This window comes from Patella vulgata, chromosome 6 (assembly GCF_932274485.2).
Source record: "Patella vulgata chromosome 6, xgPatVulg1.2, whole genome shotgun sequence".
Classification (NCBI taxonomy): Eukaryota; Metazoa; Mollusca; class Gastropoda; family Patellidae; genus Patella; species Patella vulgata.
In genome coordinates, this window is record NC_065884.2 from 54,420,318 (window position 1) to 54,435,696 (window position 15,379).

At 37.3% G+C, this 15,379-nt stretch overlaps 2 protein-coding genes across 2 annotated transcripts in view; one reads left to right on the forward strand and one right to left on the reverse strand.

Moving 5' to 3' along the window:
• The window catches only part of LOC126823479 (vitamin K epoxide reductase complex subunit 1-like protein 1), a 27,189-nt gene continuing 11,810 nt past the window's right edge, over nt 1-15,379 (reverse strand). The window contains exons 3-4 of the mRNA XM_050552346.2: nt 7,019-7,128; nt 1-334 (exon numbers count right to left, since the gene is read on the reverse strand). Coding sequence (XP_050408303.1) covers nt 129-334; nt 7,019-7,128 — 316 coding nt within the window. The 3' untranslated portion in view covers nt 1-128. The remainder of the gene's footprint in view (nt 335-7,018; nt 7,129-15,379) is intronic.
• The window catches only part of LOC126823477 (uncharacterized), a 12,554-nt gene continuing 4,746 nt past the window's right edge, over nt 7,572-15,379 (forward strand). The window contains exons 1-7 of the mRNA XM_050552344.2: nt 7,572-7,738; nt 11,258-11,335; nt 11,971-12,211; nt 12,354-12,515; nt 13,210-13,917; nt 14,217-14,363; nt 14,872-14,925. Coding sequence (XP_050408301.1) covers nt 11,300-11,335; nt 11,971-12,211; nt 12,354-12,515; nt 13,210-13,917; nt 14,217-14,363; nt 14,872-14,925 — 1,348 coding nt within the window. The 5' untranslated portion in view covers nt 7,572-7,738; nt 11,258-11,299. The remainder of the gene's footprint in view (nt 7,739-11,257; nt 11,336-11,970; nt 12,212-12,353; nt 12,516-13,209; nt 13,918-14,216; nt 14,364-14,871; nt 14,926-15,379) is intronic.

Sequence of the window (15,379 nt, forward strand, 5' to 3'; positions counted from 1 at the left end):
TTTATGTAATAATATTTAATAAGAATTTCAATAATGTTCCTTGTCAAAAAATAATTCATCGTTCACTTTTCACCAATAATGTGAGTTTTTGTAGATCACTGACTTTGACATCATGACACCACCACTGACTATGATGAAGCCATATTAAAATTCTTGTACAGTGAATAATTCAGGTACATTAAAGCACCATTGATTATATAGGTAGTTATACAAACGAGACAGACGTCCTTTAAGACGATAAACAGTATAAGCGCCAAGTACACAGATCCTATACCACCGGCTATTGAACAACACAATAATAATCTAGAACATACTGCTGGGTTCGGTAAAAAGGCTGAAACAAAATATTAACAGAATTAAATATCTTCTATATATAAACAGAATTAAATATCTTCTATATTCAAAATAGGTCTTCAACTGTTATATAAACTATTATTTAGACATTTATTCACATGACAAACTTATAATCAACTCGATAAAACATCAGATGGCTTACATTTAAAAGAATTAAAACACCAGCCAGATATAAAAATTTAACGATAAAATGAATAATCGAAACTTAGCCTGAATTGTCAAGTACCTTTGCTACGATAATAGACAAAAGCCGCTACATCTTCGAACTGTCTTCGCTGAGAATAAAGTGATTTGACGGAAATCTTCAACATTATATTTTATTAAACTATTAAAGCAAATGTTTATGCTAATAAGTCACGTGATATCCTACATTTGCATATAGGCGAAAGACCGAAGGAATTTATCGTTCAAGTTCGTTGCAACAACCTCTGTGGGGGATTTTAATTTTTTAAATTACACGTCTCTTTGTACTAATTTAAAAAAACAGATCTCCACACATTCAGCATGTGCCAGTATTTAATAATTATTTTTTAAAAATGGAATTCTTTTTAACCTAATCACCTAAAAAATAAACATTACACGCGTAGGAATACGCACTATGATCAATGCCGAGTGCCATTTTGGCCAATCAAAATAAAGAAAACTTCTATCCCCGATCCTTCAATCATGGCGTACATAGTCAACAAAGACACATTTTTCTGGCATTCTGACCAGAAAAATGAAGTGCCTTATTCATCAGAATGCAACACAGCCCCGCAAGTTACTGGTTTTTAACGGCAACACTTGGAGGCATTGTGTGGAATATTCAAAACAGTGGCAGACTTTGGATGGAGAAGAAAAAAACATTGCAATCACGTATCGAGATGTGTTCGAATCGAAGGTATGTTTGTATGTTATTATTAGTTATTTTATTATTATTATTTTCTTAGTCTTAGTATTTAAATTTTTTCTAGGCTGTGAGTGTTCACGTTGGTTGTTGTTAAGAAATATATAAAGTACTTGTTCACAATACATGGTTTCACGCAAACCAGTGGTGGGCAAACTTTCAAGTTTTAAAACAAAACTGAAGCCTAAACTGGTGAAGGGCAAAACATTTTATTATACGTCCACATTCATAATGTGAACGTATTATGCCGTCGCCCCTGTCTGTGTGTGTGTGTGTGTGTATGTATGTATGTGTGTGTGTGTGTGTGTGTGTGTGTGTCTGTGGTTCGCCTACAGGGCGCAATTCTTCATGGATTTTCTTCAAACTTGGTATACTTATTCCTTATACCCCAAGGAAGATCCCTATTGTTTTTGGTGCATGCCCGACCCCCCGGGGCAGAGCCACGCCCATTTCTAGTATTTGTTTGTTTGTCGTCTACAGGCCACATTTCTTAACTAATAATCTTGAAACTTTGCATACACATTCTTTGTACCCTAAGGAACATCCCTATCGTTTGGGGTGCATGCCCAACCCCCAGGGGCAGAGCCACGCCCATTTTCTTTTCGTGTGTCTTTGTGTCGCCTACAGGGCGCAATTCTTACTGGATTTTCTTCAAACTTGGTATACTTATTCCTTATACCCCAAGGAAGATCCCTATTGTTTTTGGTGCATGCCCGACCCCCAGGGGCAGAGCCACGCCCATTTCTAGTTATTCTTTAAGTGGCATTTAGCGATCAGGGAACAAATTAACAGAACACAGTTTTTATGGGATACAATCACTAGTTTATTCTAAAAGCACGACGTTTCCACAAGTATTCTCTTATCGTTATCAATCAAGCAAAAAAAAACAAAAAAAAAACGTCATGCTTTTAGAATAAAGACATCGATTGTTTTAAAATAAAAATTGTGTTCTGTTAATGTGAACGAAATGTTATACTGATAGCAGTCCTACAACCCAGTTTTATTTCACAGACCCTCAATGCAAACTGGACCATATCAAACAAAACAGGAATGTGGACGTATATTGCTGCGTTAGCGATGCTCTTGTGAAACATAACTAGAGGTGAAGGGCAAAACATTTTTTATGAAACATAACTAACAAATTACATTAGTCATTAATTACTATGTCAAGGGTTATGAAATATCATTTTCAATAAAGTAATATTAGAAATATAGAGTACAGCACATAATATTTAAAATTACATTCTTATTAGAATCATTTTAGTCAGGTTCCATGGAACTTTGTCAAATTTATATTCCGTCGGTGATTGGTCTAAAACAAAACCTGCCGTCTTGTGGGAGCATAGTTTGGAATAGCCTTTACAGAAAAATCAAAGGCAATTAGTCTAAGCCGTAAAAAGATCTGCAAAAATTATTGATCCTACAGGCGGAAATGCTATTTAAATAAGCAATTTTAGATTTTGATTTCATTTAGAGATTGCATTGCTCCAAAAAAAATTCACACATGTGACATACAATTATGTTTTTTCTATCATATTTCCTATTTTCTTTAGGAACAAAGGAAGAAGCTTCAAAGGTGAATCAAAAAGATGTTCCTGTAAAGTTGCTGCTCTTTCCTGTACAGATCTATGTGGATGTAAAGACTGTCAAAATTCCACACCTATACCCACAGAGATGGCTATGGATGATAATGATGATCATGATGATGAAGAAGAATGTTGAATGTAAAAACTATATATTGTTACACCTTTAACCTGGCATTACTAAAATTAAAGCAATATATGGGAGCATGGATTTTATCCTCAGTTGAATGCTACATTCTCACATAGTTTATAACTCTTACATCAGGTTTTTTTTTGTGTCTGTCCCTTATGATCGGCTGAAGTTTAGTGATTTTTTTCTCTCTTATTTCTGATATTTTGAAAATCAAGTTATTCCATCGGATTATAATTTTGTTTTATCTTATAGTAAAACTAATGTTTTAAATCTGTATCATTAGTCGAGTTTAAATTTTTAACAGTTTTACAATTCAAGTAATCTTTGTTAATATTGAACCTATCATTGAACTCGCTATAACATATATTAACCATAACAAATTCATTATGCATATTTTGTACACTTTAGTCCATGAATGATTTAGTATAATTATAAAATCAAAATCAACATGTTTTATTAAATTTTAAAATAACTTTGTATATTTGTTTTTACATACCTATTGTATGCTGATTCAAGCCTATAAATTCATATCTTATCAACAGAGCTTGTACATACTGTTTTTTTCCATATTCATTTTCATTAAAATCAGTACTTTTGTCAATTAAAGTCATTACAGTAATATTTAAAGGAGCTAAATCGCTAACACTTGAGACCTAGAAATTGACAAAAGTGGGTCGCAACGCATATAATACTGTAGTATGAATGTATATAAATTGATTTACATTCAATGGTTTCCGTTTTTACTCCAATTTCAAATCATCTATGTTCGGCGAAATAAGCCAGCAGTCTCAAGCGAGTGCAAATTTCTAGCGTCTGGTTATTCCAGTCTATATACGCCGTTTGATTTGGTGCAATGTGTCTAGCTTCGTCCCTCGAGTCTCTTGATACAACTGGGGCTGAAGCGCATTATGGTACACGATTCGTGTACAAATGGTAAAATGTTTATTTTGTCTTAAATATTGGATATCAAAAGCCCATCTTTTTCCGGTAAGATCACAACATGAATGTTGATTTGACAAATAAATCGTGTTTTCAATGTTGAAGATTTTGGATGATATTGAGTTAGAGACTTAGCTACTTTAATGTTTATATTTTGAACTACATGTATTAAAAATCTTAACTATTTCTTTATATATCAGACATGTGCAGCATACATATTTATTTTAGTCTATTATGGTACATTTTTTCTCAGTTGTTTTATGTTAATTATCAATGAATTAGTGTATGTGTAGTATGTACATGTGTGTGAGTGTATGTAATATATATATGTGTATATTTATGTATTTGATTTATTATTGTAATTTCATTATGTTTTGATTGTAATATTTATATCTGTTTGTATTTTTTTTTTTTTTTTTTTTTTTGGAGAGTGGGGTTGCCTGCTATATAATCCAATTATCTTTAATAAATAATGTTAAAAAAAATAATTTATTTTTAAAACTCCCATAGACCACTCCTATGAGCAAGACCAAGTAGTCTATATATATTTTTTAAAATAGGGGAATGGACAAACAAGGGACATTTTAGCCAGTTGTTAGAACACAACCTGTATTATACCTATGCATTAATTTCAAAAAGTCATAATTTAGCAAACACAAATAACTGTCCACAAAACATCAGTTAATTGTTATTACATTGTCAAACCTTATTAGGGGTGCTTTTGTGGGTATATTGATATTAAAAGGTATTTCCAACCTTATATGGAGGGTGGGGGATTAAGCAGTGTATGGGGGGGGGAGTGCTGGGCCTTGATTTATGCATAGTTATATTATATGGATGCTACAGTGTCGACTTTATTAGAGATGAGGAAGGGTGGGCTTACGGGATCTATTCTAACCAGTTAATATTAGGGTGAACTCGACAATGCAAAGTATGCATGTCTACACACGCAAAGACTACAGTAGGAAGAGAGCCTCTAATAAAATATAGCTTCACACACCTTGATTGATTTTGATATTTGGCAATTATCTATATTTATATTCGATTATATATAGGCCTATATCATTGCTATCAAACAACATTTCCAACCCTTCTCAAATTATCTTAATACTCGGAGCTGTGGTGGGACAAACACGATGCATGCAAAAATTAATTCCACAGTGTCGAGAAGGCCTACTTTCTTAAGAATAATAAATTGATTCATCACATTTACACAGGCTACAAACAGCTTAAAATTTGTTGAGAGGGGACAAGCCCGTCAGGTATTACCGACAGCGGCTTCACGGGGCTAAGATGGGTAAAGCTTGTCTGGCATCGGGGAAAACTGTCCGTCTGATGGGGTGGAGGGTCCGAAAACACGGCACATGTGACATAATCGCCAAGTGGTAAGCAGCTGTCAGTTGGACACTCTACCCAATGAGTCATCGCTGACCTAAATCTTTCAGTTTCACATTTATGCACTTATTACATTTTAGCCGACACCGGTAAATACCAGTATTAATAGAGCGCACTTTCTTTTCATTAGAAATATGATTTACAACGAGATTGGCTAAAAAAAATCGACCTAATTATATTATAGCAAAACAACGACATTGATCTATTAAATTATCCTTAAGGTCACGTGTATTTACTGTTATTCGCTATTTACTAGATTTTCATTGGCTGAAAGCTCGCCGTCTCACTACTTTTATTATTGCGAGGACAAAAAATGCTGTCGTTTAGATTATTTGTTTAAAACGTTTCTGGCACATAAATTGGAGTGTGGCAGTTTTGTTTACAATACATTAGGGTTATTTCTCGAGAAATAAATATTAAAACTTTCCACAGCGGTGAGTTGCTAGTTAGAACTTCCCAGTCCTCCGCCTAATAATATCAAAGATAGTGTCGTGCGTAAGATGCTATGTAGAAACCTACTTAAATCCACCAGTCTTCAACAGGAAATGGAGACGGGTGTTGCAAGATGTGTTATACGGTGTCTTGATAAAACCAGACATTTATTCTATAAAAAATGACGTGTCGGTGAAATTTACCTTTCTTTATCAAGTACAGCACGTGGATCATACACTGTATAGATCTCTAAAGGAACGGCAATAGATTATCAGGTCACCAAACGAAAAACTTGACCTGAAATCTTAAAAGGGTTATACGCAAGCGGTTTTGACGTTCACGTCCTCACGACTCAATATTTTGAGTTGACATTTTGAGACAAGGTAAATACACCATTGTTCAATATTTTGGCGCATACATTATATACGTTGACGGACTTTTATTTCGGGATGGTCCCTTTAAAACATTTCCTCATTTTGGCTCGCTAAGCAGACATTACATATTTTACATTTTCCGATTTAAAGATGCAGTATGTACGATTTAGATAAAGGGCTGGTCGATCTTGCTAAAATAGTACCAATATAGTTTTAGAAAAATAAATACATGTATGTTGAAAAATTCCATTCAAATTACTTTATTCTGGACGAAGTTGTTAGTTGTTTATCATCGTAGCAACGGTACTGGACAATCGGATCTAAGCCTCGATTATCCATTTTATCTTTATTTATTTATTTTATAAATCTCGCGGATATTCTAATCCATTTGAATTTCGACCACCCGGACCACTGGCCTAGGGAGTTCATAATAGGCTTGTCATGTGAATAAATGTCTAAAAATAGTCTATATAAAATTTGAAGCCAACATAAAAACCTTCAATAGGCAGATTTAGCTCTTACATGCTACATTCTTAAACGAAATGAAATGAAATGAAATGAAATGGGGTTTAACGTCCTACTGTTTTGCTCCGAACTGGGCTAATGAAGACGGGCATACGCCATACAGTGTGCTATGAGGGAATTTTTTGCCCGGACAGCGGCACTACGGCCTACTCTTATATCGAATTCCAACTGTCAAGGGATCTTTTACGTGCACGCCAATGTGTACACGGGACCTCGGTTTTTCGTCTCTTCCGAATGACTAGACAGCTGTCCTTGTCAGGCCCTCCGTCCTGCATCACTGACAAGGGGAAACCACGCCGGAAAAACATTCTTAAACACGTGGTAGTATAAAATGATACATTACATGGATATTATAAAAATAACCCTGTTAGATTAGATAATTAAAGCATCTACAAACCCAATAAAATCTGAACTGTATAAAACAATATTCCTAAATTACAGTTTCTTTGATTAAGAAGGTGATCTTCACCAAACAGTACACCCACTATACCAAAACCTTTACTGTACCTTGAAAATAGAAGTTTGTAATCACATAAATACATATACACAGACCTCGACCTATTTTATGATTTATTCATCCTCAGACCACCTCAACATGTTTAGCGACAAAATTCGTTACATACGTACAAGTTTTAAAAAATCAGGCATGCAATTACAAGGAAATATGAACAAACGACGGACATGGGCGGCGATATACGGACACGTATATATGATGGCGGACAGTTATGCGAAAAAAATAACATTCAAGACTTTATTTTGCGGACACGGATGTTGTTTGAAAATCGAGATGGTTGCCTTTCACTGTCTTCATTGTCACCATGACATACATATACTCAAGTAACATATAAGAAAAGGAACACGACAGCCCCCAAAATAGATATGGTGTGATTATCGGGCTTTCCAAAATATTGAAAGGGTATATTTGTTGTCACAATATAAATAAACACACATTTGATTGCGTCGTCGTTCCAGAATATGATGAAATGACTTCCAGGATATTTATTAAAAAGTAAATACAAGAAATTTCGTTTTCATTAGCCCAGGTAGAACAATTGGGCGTCAAACACCGTTTCATTTCATTTGATACGGAACATCTTGTTTTATATAGCATTAAGGGGTAAGTAACCATCAGATTGGTATTAACCTATATATTTGTTTTTATTATTATTATTGGATCGGAGTTACCTACCCACTCTAAAGGGATCAGCACAGGTATAATTCGAACCCGAACAGATGAACGAGAATTTGTAAACCATTCTCTGGTCAGAAACCAAACGATCCGATTAGAAAAGAGTGGCAAATAGGTATAATTCGAATCCGAACAGTTAAACATACATTATGCAAGAGCTTAATCTGCCTATTGTATATCTTTCTTTAGACCTGAAATGTTATCTGAATTATTAATTAGACATTAATTAACATATCCAAACCATAACCAACAATCCACTTGACATAAAATAGTTTTTTTGAGACAAACATATGTTACAATTTTATTTCAATAATTAGCAGGCGTGTAGGTGTCTTTGGCAGTGGGAGGAATCCATATGTCGATTGGGGACTAGGTATGGTTCAATTTAATTTCAATAATTCGTTTGCGAGTATGGGTCACGTTCAAGCGGGTAATCGAAGCCCCATGAAAGATCTTAAGATCTAAAGCACACTCATTTACCCACCCCACCCCTCACACATTTTATCTTTTTACAGATTGTCCATTATTCATTATATTCCAAATAAGATCATTCTAAATTTGCAGATGACGTTACAAGTAAATAAAGTCTTCCAAGCATACAATCTAATTTTAAACGCCCGATATAACCATATAAACTGACACCCACCCAACTCCAAGCATTAGTGTCGATTTAACCGAAAAGTTAATGGAACATTATGGAAGATTAGATAAAGAGTTGGGAGTTCTCACTATAATAGTTAAAAACTGGATAATGTAAAGGAAATATGCTGAAAATTTCAGTCAAATTGCTCCACTCTGACCCGAAATATTTGCGATTGAATTTTAGGCCTAGCCTCGGTCACCATTACTAAAGTCGGTACGATAAAGATATAGTCTCAATTATCCATTTTTTGATTTATTCATCAATGAGCGTTGAGCAGCAAATCCAGTAAATATCGCAGGCTAGCGATTATGGTCTGGATAAGTTAATTAATGTCTATTAATTATTTAGATAACATACCAGGCCTAAAGAAAGACCTGCAATAGGCCGATTTAGCTCTTGCATAATGTATGTTTAATTTCCACAATATTTAAATAACCAGATTATATCTCTTTAAAATACAGATGTGACGTCATCCTTTGATGTTGGAGTACCATTATTTCAAATAATCGTACGGGAAATGTGCCAAGCGTAACTTGGTAGAATATTGAACTCGAGTGACGTATTTCATTGCAAAGCACGTGCAAGTGTCTGTATTGTTTAATGGTCTCGAGCTTAAGACATTGCGTAATATATTGTAAAAACATTCGGGCCTCACGGCCCTCATGTTGTTACAATATATTATTTAATGTCTCGCTCTCGACAATTAAACAATACATATTTCATACAACCTAAATATAAATTCCCTATCTTGTTACTTCATATTGTATACTCCATATAGTATTGCAGCTATAACAAAGGTCTTTTATATTTCAATGAATACATGTCACGAAATATTTTTATAGCTGACGCAATAAGGATTTTCTCTGGAAATTGAATTTTACGGGGAATAGGGTATATCATATAATCTATCTATATATTTTTATTTGGGACTGTCGATTGTCTGTCTGTCTGTCTGTCTGTCTGTTCGGGGTTGGCGGCTACACTAGGTCTGCCCCGAGTCTGAAATTTGGGGTTTTGGGGTAGCTCGGACCGGGGAGTAAAATAGGCCAGGTGGCGTTAGTCTACCACTTCCGGTTTAGGAGTTATGACCCCCGAGCGAAGCCGGTCTGTTCGGGGTTGGCGGCTACACTAGGACTGCTCCGAGTCTGAAATTTGGGGTATAGGGGTAGCTCGGACCGGGGAGTAACATAGGCCAGGTGGCGTTAGTCTACCACTTCCGGTATCGGAGTTATGACCCCCGAGCGAAGTCTGTTCGGGGTTGGCGGCTACATCTGCCCCGAGTCTGAAATTTGGGGTATAGGGGTAGCTCGGACCGGGGAGTAACATAGGCCAGGTGGCGTTAGTCTACCACTTCCGGTTTCGGAATTATGACCCCCGAGCGAAGCCGGTCTGTTCGAGGTTGGCGGCTACAAAAGGTCTGCCCCGACTCTGAAGTTTGGGGTATAGGGGTAGCTCGGACCGGGGAGTAACATAGGCCAGGTGGCGTTAGTCTACCACTTCCGGTTTCGGAGTTATGACCCCCGAGCGAAGTCTGTATGTTCGGGGTTCGCGGCTACACTAGGTCTGCCCCGAGTCTGAAATTTGGGGTATAGGGGTAGCTCGGACCGGGGAGTAATATAGGCCAGGTGGTGTTAGTCTACCACTTCCGGTTTCGGAGTTATGACCCCCGAGCGAAGCCGGTCTGTTCGGGGTTGGCGGCTACACTAGGTCTGCCCCGAGTCTGAAATCTGGGGTACAGGGGTAGCTCGGACCGGCGAGTAACATAGGCCAGGTGGCGTTAGTCTACCACTTCCGGTTTCGGAGTTATGACCCCCGAGCGAGGCCGGTATGTTCGGGGTTCGCGGCTACACTAGGTCTGCCCCGAGTCTGAAATTTGGGGTATATGGGTAGCTCGGACCGGGGAGTAATATAGGCCAGGTGGTGTTAGTCTACCACTTCCGGTTTCGGAGTTATGACCCCCGAGCGAAGCCGGTCTGTTCGGGGTTGGCGGCTACACTAGGTCTGTCCCGAGTCTGAAATCTGGGGTATAGGGGTAGCTCGGACCGGGGAGGAACATAGGCCAGGTGGCGTTAGTCTACCACTTCCGGTTTCGGAGTTATGACCCCCGAGCGAGGCCGGTCTGTTCGAGGTTGGCGGCTACACAAGGTCTGCCCCGACTCTGAAGTTTGGGGTATAGGGGTAGCTCGGACCGGGGAGTAACATACGCCAGGTGGCGTTAGTCTACCACTTCCGGTTTCGGAGTTATGACCCCCGAGCGAAGTCTGTATGTACGGGGTTGGCGGCTACACTAGGTCTGCCCCGAGTCTGAAATTTGGGTTATAGGGGTAGCTCGGACCGGGGAGTAATATAGGTCAGGTGGCGTTAGTCTACCACTTCCGGTTTCGGAGTTATGACCCCCGAGCGAAGCCGGTCTGTTCGGGGTTGGCGGCTACCGGGGAGTAATATAGGCCAGGTGGCGTTAGTCTATCACTTCCGGTTTCGGAGTTATGACCCCCCGGCGAAGCCGGGTATCCTGCTAGTATATGATAATTAGTCCGAGGTATGGTACAGGTACACCCATACGAATAAAATATATCCTCAAGATGAAATGATCATGGGGTTTAACGTAAAATGGCCTCGACAATAATCATAGTCAGTTTATTTCATTTCCAGGAAATTACACTAGAGATTGTTAGCTATATGTGAACGTCCAAATACACGATAAGTGGTATCGGATGTTCTAGAACGTCAGTTCATTACCAGTTGGCCTTTATAACGCAAACAAAATGATGCTCATGCATGATGTTAAATTTGTTTTATTGAAGGTCTGTTCTATTGAAGGGCATTCTTAGAACTGAAAGCTAAATATGAACCCGTTCAACAGGAAATCAAAGAAAAAAAAGGTATGTTGTTTATGGTTTAAGACATAGTCGACACACTGGCAACTAAATCTACTGTTTATCAATTGGGTCCGCGATTGACACCCAGATATGCTACACTTATGCATTCAAAAATGGTAGTCTTCGTGATAGATAGATAATTTTGTTGACGGGGAATTCCTTCTATGACGGTGCGAAACTGTTGCTGGTGTAGGTCAGGGAAACCTTATCGTTTGCAATTATTTTTTTTTTCTCTTTCCGCTTGTAACTCTTTTATTACAGATGAAATGGTCGGATTGTTATGTGTCCTCTGGGTTGTATTACACACGGGACATGTACGCAAAGCCTTAATAAGATTGGCGCTGAAACCTTAGTGTGTTTATTAGACTACTCAAAACCCATCACCATTTCAGATTCATTTTATTTACCATCTTATACTACACTAACTTTTGCAGTCTTCGTTTAGATCACGTCGACTTTTTAACTAAATCTAATTGCCTGTATTGGTACTGATTGTTGTTGGTTTTAACCGTTTGGAATAAAACGGTGTGACATAGATGTTATTCTTCCTGGCAAAACAATTGCTGTGGCTTTAGTATAAATGTATCCTTTTTAGACGAAATAAATACAAAATTAACAAGAAGGTGTTTGTTTTTCAGAAGGAGCAACAGATGCTTCGTATTATTGGTAGTTTGGAGGATATCCAGGAGAGGGTAGAGAGGAGCGAAATGTTGTTGGCCGAAAAAACAGAGGAAAGGTACAACCTCCCGCCAATATGGAACTCTGAGAGAGAAAAAAGTTACAGCGCCAATGAAATCATGAATAACAGAGCTTGTTATTCAGCGTCATACTTTCCTCGATCAACACCAAGACTTACAAGGGTGGATAGTGGTTTTTCAAGTAAGCAAATGGATCTCTTATAAGTAACATACAGAATTCTTTTGTTGCTTCTATAAAGTATTTTCTTGATTGGAGTGTAAAAAATAAATATCAGAGGAATTAATCGTAATATAAAATGTAAAGGAACCCTATTATTTTTAAGGCATAGAAAGTCTAAAGTGTGAAATAGTAGAAATGAAGACAATGTACGAGCAAAGACTACAACAGAATGAAGATCTCATCCGACAATTGCTTGAAAATAGGAATCGCCCAAACATTGGAAGGGATGAACTACTTTACGAAGAAAGCGATGATTTAATCTCTGGCAAGTGCACTTGTCTTAATAATATATTAGATACACTATAACATCGACTTGTCTTTGATTATCCTTTACAATGTTTTACACCAGAGGTTCTTTTCTAGAAAAAGTTAGCATGTCGTTCCCCATCACTAATGATGGAAAGTGAATCGATAGTTTGTGCTTAGGCTTAAGAACCAGGAGGAACTTCGCAACCCAGTGAATAATATAATTCAGTCCCAAGCAACTGTCTTTAGTTTTCAAAGAAATACGAGCCTTCAGCAAGGCTGAACAAGGAAATCCATCGTCTCTATAATTTCTAGGTTTTTGTTGCTGTTGCTTACTAGCGAATACTAGATTTTCTCAGGCTATTGCTGCGTTTTAGAAAGTTTACAAACAATGTCGATTTTTAACTCAACAAAAATTGTAGGCGAACGCTCTAAAATTGGTACATAATCTGTGTAGAAACCAATTCGTATATTTAGAGCCGAAACATTCAGAAAAGGCAAATAGGCGCTATATTATAATTTCGGAGACGGAGTGAGAATTGAGGCTTATTTTTGAAATTTTGGTAAAAAAGAGAATATTATAACAAATCTACGCCATTTCTATAAAATATCTGTTGGTGGCCAGGTTTTAAATCTTTGAACACTACTATCGATTAGAATATTAGTATTGTTCAATACATTGAGCCAGTTTTAATTGTGCTGTTATTTTCTAGATTCAGCTTATGCCACAGCACTTGGATATTCTATGGTTGACTTCATAGACAATCTCCATCCAGGTCCCATCTTAGATAAGCTGGTGAGTAAAGAAATAGTAGGTAGAAGAGAAGACGAATCCATTCGCGGTGAAAAGACACGAGAAAGTAAGACACGACTATTAATCACAATTTTACGAAAGAAATCTCCCGAAAAAATTGAAGAGTTCTTGGAAGTTTTAAATTCTGACCCAGCCTATGCACATCTCTATAAACAGGTCAAGCAAAGACTGGTGACAGGACCTAGAAGTAGGGTATGCGAATTTTGTTACATCTCTCATCACGTAGACATCAGGCTCATAGCCGATCAGATGTGCGTAACACTGAGACCAGATGACTACCGTTCTTTAACTAATGAAAAGATGGCAATCACTACGAGATGGCAAAAGATGAATGAATTAACCCGAACTTCAGCAAAAATCAGTAAAGATTTTGTCCAAGCCCTGGAGTACAAATACCCCGATATAGCGGCTAAAGTAAAGCTTAACCCAATGAGATGTAGTCTGGATTGTCGCTGCCCAAATGAACACAGACGAATTTCCAGAAACAGCGTGAGCACGGATGATATTCCACTAATGTTATCCGATCCGTCCCTGATTTACGAAGATGACGAGGAGCTGTCTACAATTAGCCGTTATTTCAAAGACGAAGAGGCTTCAACGTCACGAGGTAATTAAAAAGACCTATTTTATGCAATATGGGTTTGAGATCTTAAGAATCGATCTGAATCTTTCGGTGTATGCTGGATTTTGAATGTTCAGAACATGCTCTTTTTAGGACCTTATCCAGTACGAGGACAATTTCAAATCATACCACTTGAGACTGGTTAATGACCAACGCAATATGGTTGCCTATTTCCGAAAGTTTACAAAATACTCTACGCAATTGAAATATTTCGATGGAATGTCGTTTAATTTCCATTTTTACGCTGAAAAGGACCCTATTCAAAATCTTTTATTTACAACTAGGCACACCGAGGAACAACGCAATTGCTGATATGCCGACAGGGGTATTGAGTAAAACCTATGAAATATGCAATGGGTCACCAAAAACCAAGTTAATTGAGGAAGACACTACATTGCAGAAAGACAAATGGTCGAGATCTTTCAAAATGGGTAAGAAAGTTGTATTGGTATAGTTTCTGTAATTGTCATGAAGCGACGAGGGGAGGGGGTAGATGTGAGCAATCACAACAACAAAGCTCAGCCATCTGTTGTAAATTATCCCAATAGCTTAACCCTTAAAGTTCGAGATCTACTACTTGAAAGTGCGACAATACATCCATAGCTCAGTGTATTATAGGATCAATATTATATGACTGTGAATCCTTGAATATCGTAAAATAATGAAAATACGTGATTCGGTAGATTTTTAGCTTACGGCAAAAACAAGGACGTCAGCATAATAATGTGGAAAATACACGGGTTGATACCCGGAAGCAACAAAAGTACAAATTCTGCAGCTGTAACCTAGTTCTAGTTCAGACATATACGAATTTGATAAAAATGATTCCCTTAATTATAATATAAAAATGTATGCCGTTGTACTCATATCCAAAGGAGTTTTTTTTAACGAAAACGTGAATAGACATAATTCACCCCAATACTATTTTTTTTGTTCTAGTGTTGGGCTTCATGATGTTATTGTTTATATATTCCATGATTTTGAGTACCACAGGTAAGTAAATAAAGGATTTATTATACGCATTATGTTATCTTCCGTATGAAAACGTATTACAGTTCCACAAGCCCATAGGTCATGTCTGCCATTTTATATGCTAATAAATTCATAGATAATATATTTCCTTACCGTTGTGTTAACAGGTTGAGAAAGTATATCAAATTCCCTGATGTTCACCTTATTACGCGACTCTCCCTATTTATATCGGGTACTTATTAATTCTAAAACAACCCAAGTGTTCACAGTATGTCATTCGAAAGGTGCTATTGAAGAACAGATTGAAACCAGTTAGAAATAATCTCGTTCTATCAGTGCTTTATATTATCAGAATGATTTATGGAAGCGGCTAATGACAACCTGAATATTCCCATGGATTACACACGGTATTTCCTATCGATATCGGAACTTTCTCACAAAACCCCCAGTTAATAAATGCTGTAGGATCGAAATT